A 7,223-nucleotide genomic window follows, 5' to 3' on the forward strand; every position below is an offset into this window, starting at 1 on the left:
CCTTCCTCCCTTTTTTGAAAATGGGGACACTGGCTCTTTTCCAGTCCTCTGGCACCTTGCCAGAGCACCACGAGTGCTCATAAAGATGTGCCAGGGGTCCCGTAATGATCTCTGCTAATTCCTGCAGCACTCAGCAGTCTCTGCCTCCAAGTACCCAGAGAGGGTAACCAGGGTGCTGATCTCCTTGCTGAGTTCCTGCTGAAAAAGTGTCAGCTGTCAGTGATGGAGGTGACCTGAGCATGTCAGAGGATGATCCTGGCCAACATCACTTGTATCGGGGACCTCCTGGATTATGCCATGCAGGGGTGGACCCAGAGTATGGAGCTGCCCATGCTGCACACTTATTCCAGGAGGTAAAGGCTGCCCTGTTTACCATGGCCCCCACCTATGTCAACCAGTTCCTGTGTGAGGGAAGTCCACGCCCACTGGTACCCCCCCAGCCATCCAGGGCTAGTTGTGGGCCCACGATCTCAGCAGACTCCACAACACTCCCTGACCAACCATCTTGGTAGGCTGGAGAAACCTAGCTGGTCTGCCTCTGAACAGCCATTGCCCCTAGCTAAACACACTCAGGCTCCACACACTATATCATACCATCCTCACATCCCACCCCAACAAGCGGTGAGACACACTAGGTGAGGGTGAAGGCAAGAGTCCCCAGTGAACAAGTTTGTATGCCACCCTGATCCCATGAGCCACCAGGGACCTCAGCCAATGGCTCCTCCATAGAACCATTAACATGGGTGTATATCTGGAATGCTTTACAGACACCCCTGACACTTCCCCATTTTGCCAACAGAGGGAGACCCTAGCACATGGCTACCTTGAGTGCACCAGGTTGCCACCCCTTCTACCTCCTAGAGAACCTCCTGCTGGGGTTCTGGCTTCACTTCTTCTCATACCTTTTCTCTTGTGCACTCCCCATCCATGACCACACCAAGCCCTGGGACCTCCTGGTCAACTGCTTCCTTGCTCTGGCCAAACTGGCAATTTATAAAAGCAAGAAGGAGGCTCTGGCCAGGAGGAATCTGGGCAAGTGTGAGGCTGCCTTCCTGTCACTCCTCCACTCATGTCTCCAGACAGTTTCATTGGTTGGCACCACAGGTTCTCTCAACTCATTCAGGGGGCAGTGAGAGTGGACTGCTGTGTTCTGTTCAAATATGATATTTTCTGTTTTATCTACTATTCCCTTTTTGGTAATTCCTCAGCTTCAACATTTTGGACACTTTATTAATGACTTCCAAATCCTCTTGGAAAATGATGACCATTTTAATAGAGCCTTGGGGGACAAGCCTGTTCTGGCTTACAGACAGTCCCCTGACCACAAACTTAACTCCAGTTCTCACCAAGCCATGGGCCTTGCAACAGACCCAAATGCTACCTGTGCCCCTTCATAAATACAGACCACATAATCATGGGACCAAACAACACTGATCATAAATCCAGGGTTCATTCACCATCTCCTTTGCCACTGTCACATATGTCATCACCTGCTTATTGTGCTCTTCTGCAGTCTGCATTGGACAGACAGAGCCATCACTGTGAGACAATGAATGGACACCAATTTGATATTAATTCCAAAAATACACAAAAGCCTATGACAGAATACTTTAACTACTTCAGACATTTCATCACTGACCTCAGAGGAGCTGTTCTTAATCAAGAAAAGCTTTAAAAAACAACTTGAACATGAAATTGTGGAACAAGAAATCATCCACAGACTGAATTGTTCATGTATGATCTCAGCAGAGACTATAGATTCTTATCTCATTATCAGGACTAGTTTGTATTAACCCTATATCCCTTAATGCATTAACTGCCTGTTTATCCCTAATGATCTAAGTAAAACACAATTTTCTCAGAAGTGCTGTATCTCCCTATCCTTTCCACCCCTTTTTTCTACCCTTATATTTAAATTCCTTTCTATTTAGAACCCGTGCTTTCTGCAAGTCCAATCATAGCATCTGATGAAGTAGGCTGTTGCCTACTAAAGTCCATGCCTCCCTGAACAAGTTAGTGTCTATGGGTGCCTACATATGAGCAGAGAGGCTGCTCTGACATGCTAGAATTCCAGCATGTCGGAGCACAGTCGATTAATCGAATTTGCTGGAGTGCGGAAATTAATGCTAATTCGACAAGCTTTAGATAAAGCGCACCCACTGCTATTTTGAAGCACAGGAACATTGATACAAAAGACATTCTGGGCTCTTTAATTAGAGCAGCTCCAAGAGCTACTCTAATTAAAGCACCTCCCTTTCTCCCCCAGAGCACATGTATAAATGCCCTAGGATGCAACCTTGCCCTGCCTTTTGCCTGGCTTTAGGCCAGTGATTCTCAACCAGGATGGTTAAGAATCCTGGCAACTGATACACATTATACATAAGACATGGTTAACCAGTTAATTATGTCTTCTGTTGTTACCTGGCCACACATTCATGCAATTCATTGTGTGATAAAACAAGGACTAAATGTGTAAAAGCTTTGTGTCTGGTGCCTTTCATGCCATTAATTGAATGTGTGGCCAGGTGTAACAGAAAACTGGGTGCTCTGTTACTTGCAGGTGCACAGGCAGCAGCCAGGTAGCCTGCAGCTGGCGGCAATCACTAGTTAGGCACAATGGCCTAACTGGGAACAGGGCCCAACTGGCCCTTACAAGAGCAGGGCCCTGAACAGCAAGTCGGCAACAGTTTGCTGCCAGCAGCTGGAGAGACACCACTAGCTGACCTGCTGCTCAGACACCTTGGAAGTACGGACAGGAGCTATGGGGATGGCTAGAGGCTGCTGGTCATGGGCATGACCTAAAACTACACCCTGCTGCAGTTGGATGGTGTGGTGGGGCTGCTTGTGACAGGGCAACTTCCAGGAAATGTCATGCGCAGGGCCCCCCCTTTGAAGGGAGAGTATGGGGTACCAGAAAGCCTCAGCCCCCACTGCCTTGCAGGTGACCCCATGGAGGGGAAAGGCTAGGGGAGTACACCCCGAAGGACAAAGCATGAGCCCAGACTCACGGGAAGTTCTGAGGCAGGGCCCCACATCAGGAAGGGACCTGGGGCAGCGCCAAGACTCACCATGAACTCTGAGACTGCACATAGGAGCTAGGAGTGAAGCTCCAGGGGGAAGGGGTCCTGAGCCTTTGGGTAGCTATATGAGAAGCTCCTAGGCAAAGAGATAAAGGGTTTGTTGAGGCCCAGTGTAAGGCAGAAGCTACTATGAAGCCCAGTGTGGGGCATATGGGGCTTGGAGCCCAGCATGGGGCTAGGAACCCTAAATAGAAGTGGGGCTTGGAGCCCAGAATTAGGATAGGGTTGGAACCCAGAATTGGGATGGGGCTTGGAGCCCCGAGTGAAGGACACCTGAGAGCCCAGTGAGAAGGCACTGGGACCGTAAGCTTCAGTGGGGACTGGAAGTCCCGTGTGAGACTCCAGAGCTCAGGTCCCAGTGTGCAACACTGGAGGAACATGGATGACATCTGCAAGGAATGGGACAATACAGGGGTGGCCAGAGCTGCGTACATAGGCCCTTGTCACTAGGGCAAGTAAATGGGCAGCCTCCCACCTTGTTAACATCATTCTATTGTATCATCTAAGGCATGATGAGCAAAGTAGGCAGGTGGGTGGGCTTATGTTTAGACCAGCTCTGGGACACCCACTTGTTACACCAGGCTAGTGCTCCCAGCTGTGGGATGTGCTCCTGTGGTTGGGACCTCTGTCAGTTGATCTGAGTTCCCAGCCACAGGGATGTACCACATGCCCCACTGCTGGGAGCCTGGATCAGCTGAAGGGGGTTCCAGTCTCAGGGGCACATGGTATGTCTCTGGGTTGGAAGCCCAGATCAACTGGTGTCTCCCAGCCTAGGGGGAGGCACAGTATACCCCCATGACTGGGAACCTGGAGCAGCTAACAGGGCTCCCAGCCATAGGAGCTTGCTACTTGCCATGCAAGAATTATGATCCTGGGCTCCCCCCGCATCAGCGATAAGGTGTGATGGGATCTGATGCTTGATCCCACAATCACGCCTAAGGTGTCACACTATCCTGCCTTATGCCTGAATTTAGACAAGTGATTCTCAGCCAGGATGCCATGATACCCTGGGGTTCTTGGAGATCCTTTCAAGAGTGCCGTGGGGTGGCATGCACTGTTAGATTCACAAGATAAACCCAGATATTTCAGTAGCATCTCCATAGCATTAAAAACTTCTGTTGTGATCTTTGCAAAAGAAAAATTGATCTATTATTTTTATTAGTCAAATAACAAGCTAAAACTAAGAGTTAGCATTTTTCAAGGAGTGCCTCAAGTCTAACAGAGTGCCTCAAATCTAAAAAGGTTAAGAAACACTACTTTAGAGTAAATAGGGCTAACTATCTCTCTCTTGTCCTAATTAACTTATCCTCTCTCTATAAATCCTAACTAGTTTGGCTAAACTGTACAGCAAAGACAGAATAGCAGCTTCTTTTTTATGCTAGTGGATGGCACACTGTTTCTTTATAACATTTTATAAGTGTGAATTATTAAAAAACACGTAAAACTTTAACATGCGACTACAAGCTTTAAATGTGGCTACAAATAATCTCTTAGGTATCAAAATATATGTATAAATAAATGAAATTCACCACTGAAAAGAAGTTCTGAGAGTACACAGTAATTCTTAAAACAATTGTTAAAATACTTACGCAAAGATAATAACAGTGAAATCAAGCCAGTTCCAGGGGTCTCGAAGGAAAGTAAAATGATCTATACAGAAGCCTCTTGCAAGAATTTTTACAAGAGATTCAAAAGTATAAATCCCAGTGAAAGTGTACCTAAAGAAAACATTTTTAAAGTTATCATTCAGTAATATACATCACTGGAAAGACATAGAGAAGCATTCAGAATAGTGGTTAAATGGAGTGCTTTTCATGTTACTGGATCACAGGTAACAAAAAACCCTCTGCAGGATTGCAGTGCCTTCTAACTGACACATTTGTGTCTCTCTCACTCGCTTTTTTATGGAGTGAAGAGCCATATCTGTGAAAAGTGATCATGGCTTCCTCTCTGAGCAAAGATAAAAAAGCCTTCTAAAAAAGTACTGCTATATGGTTATCTAATGGCAGCCTGGACATCCTATGACACCTCCTTTTTCTGCTTTACAACAAATGGCACACATCCACACCCAGTATGTGGAAAATAAAGTCCTCAGCCATAATTTTTGAGTTGCTTCTCTCAGTTTATCAATTTCACTTCAGTCATCTCTGTCCCAATTTAACTTGTACATTGGGTAAGGTATTTGACAGCACTGGTGGGCTGAATGGGATGAAAACATGGGACCCAATCCAAAGAATAGTGAAGTCTATTAAGCTCTCAATTATCACTGTGGGACCATTGATACTTGATAACCCTCATGGTCCTTCTCAGTAGCTTTCTATGCACACTGAACAAAAGGAGAATGGGATTCACAGAACTCTTGTTTGAGACCTCCAACCCCCAGAAGTGATAGTCGAAAAAGAGGCATGGATTCATAAGATATATTCATTCCTACTATAATCTAGAAGGCAAGTCAAGAAGGCCTCATGATCCATGATCCCAAAGGCAGCTGACAGACTTAGGCTAGGGACATACATTACACATAAACTGATTTAAGTAATCAGAAACTGTTTTAAACCTGTAACAGATAAGATATTCAGTGCACATAAGTCAGTTTGAAAATGCCTGAAGCCACTTTGAGACATACCCAAGCCAGTTTATACAATGTCTGTCCCAGGGAAGCTTGGCTTCCCCCTGCTCTACCCCCACTGCGCTGCTCACTGCTCAAGCAGGAATCCCCCCTCTCTCCCATCTCCCACAGCATGGAACCCAGCCCCATGGACCCTAGGCATGTGGTATGCTAGCTACTGCCAAGAAGTGTCTGTGTGTGTGTCTCTCCAATTTCACTGGAACAGTCAGAAAGAACAGTGACCCCTTAGGGCTTTTTGGAGCTAATCAACAGGTCAGCTGGTAAACTGTTTAAGAAGAGTTTGAACTAATCAAGAAAGGCTATTGTTTTGCTGATGGGGTGATAAACACTGTTATCAGCCCCCTGCTGGTTTGCTTGCCTGTCAGTTTGCTGCAGACAGTATAAAGAAGCAGGGAGGAAGATTGAAAAGCTCTGTATCATCAACGGATGCATGCACTACACACACACACCCTTGCCTCAGGGTGCTAGCAGGTGGCTGGGGTCTGGCAACACTGCTGCCTCTCAAGCAGCAAGCAGGAAAAAGCCTGGGATGGTGCAGACAGACCTCACTAATCAGGACTTCCTGCCAGGACCTGGCCGTGCCCCCCCTCAGCTCAGCACTGTTAAAGGGAAGGAAGGGCTATTCTAGTGCCCCCCAGCTTCTAGCCAGAGCCACTGCAGGCATGTGCCTAAATTTTCTCAGTACAGAGATAATGTCTGTTCAGTTACAAACCAGTTTAGCCTAGCCAAGTGAGACTAACCTGCAAAGATTGAATCAATTCAGGCTCAGGCTTTCTGTATATCTGTCCCTAGCCTTTAAGTCATATAAACACTTTGGAACAAATTCTATTTTTAGATTGTTCAATATTGGTTCACAAGCCAATTGTGTTTGTTTGTTTTCTCCTATGCTGTGGGCTGCAGACAGGCTGGTATAGGCTTTCTGAGAGAAGAACAATCCTCTAAGGAGCCAGACTTTCAAAGAAGTGTCTTTGATAAAATATTTCCTTTTTACTTCGTTGCACACTCTTCAGGGTCAGGAACCAGATGCACTGCCAAGCCCCAGCGAAAGAAAAAGTTGTAAGACACACACTCAGCATTTTTGCTTGAATTCAAGTCAGGGACCTACTTTTATATTTTAAAAGAAAATGGTTTGTGACCAGTATTGTAGCAAGGAAGTTTGGCGCTTGGAGCAAGTGCACAGTGGCAGCCCATTCTCGCCCCGCACATCGATCTGGGGGGTCTAATGCCCCTCCCCCCCCATGCTTGCCAGAATTTTCTGAAATATTTATAACAAAATATCGACTCTCAACTTGCCTGTTCACACCTGGGGCATTCACCCTATTCGCCCCTCCCTTGCTATTGTATTGTTTCTGAAAATTGTTCTGAAAATTCTGAAATTGTTCCTAAAAAAGCAACACTTTTTCTCAGAATAACTGTCTTCCCTTTTAGAAAAAATTTAAAAAACATGAAAATCAAAAAGAGATACAGTTCTGAAACCAAATGATCAGCTATCACATCAAGACATGGAATAGTTA

General features: G+C 46.0%; 1 protein-coding gene across 3 annotated transcripts in view; it reads right to left on the reverse strand.

The window, feature by feature from the left end:
- LOC109301518 (sodium channel protein type 2 subunit alpha-like) overlaps positions 1–7,223 on the reverse strand; it is a 302,173-nt gene that overhangs the window by 139,688 nt on the left and 155,262 nt on the right. For all 3 annotated transcript variants that reach the window (XM_019522731.1, XM_019522729.1, XM_019522730.1), the window contains exon 5: positions 4,670–4,798. In XM_019522731.1, coding sequence (XP_019378276.1) covers positions 4,670–4,798 — 129 coding nt within the window. The remainder of the gene's footprint in view (positions 1–4,669; positions 4,799–7,223) is intronic.

This window comes from Gavialis gangeticus, unplaced genomic scaffold, assembly GCF_001723915.1.
Source record: "Gavialis gangeticus isolate Ggan-Ray unplaced genomic scaffold, GavGan_comp1, whole genome shotgun sequence".
NCBI lineage: Eukaryota > Metazoa > Chordata > Crocodylia > Gavialidae > Gavialis > Gavialis gangeticus.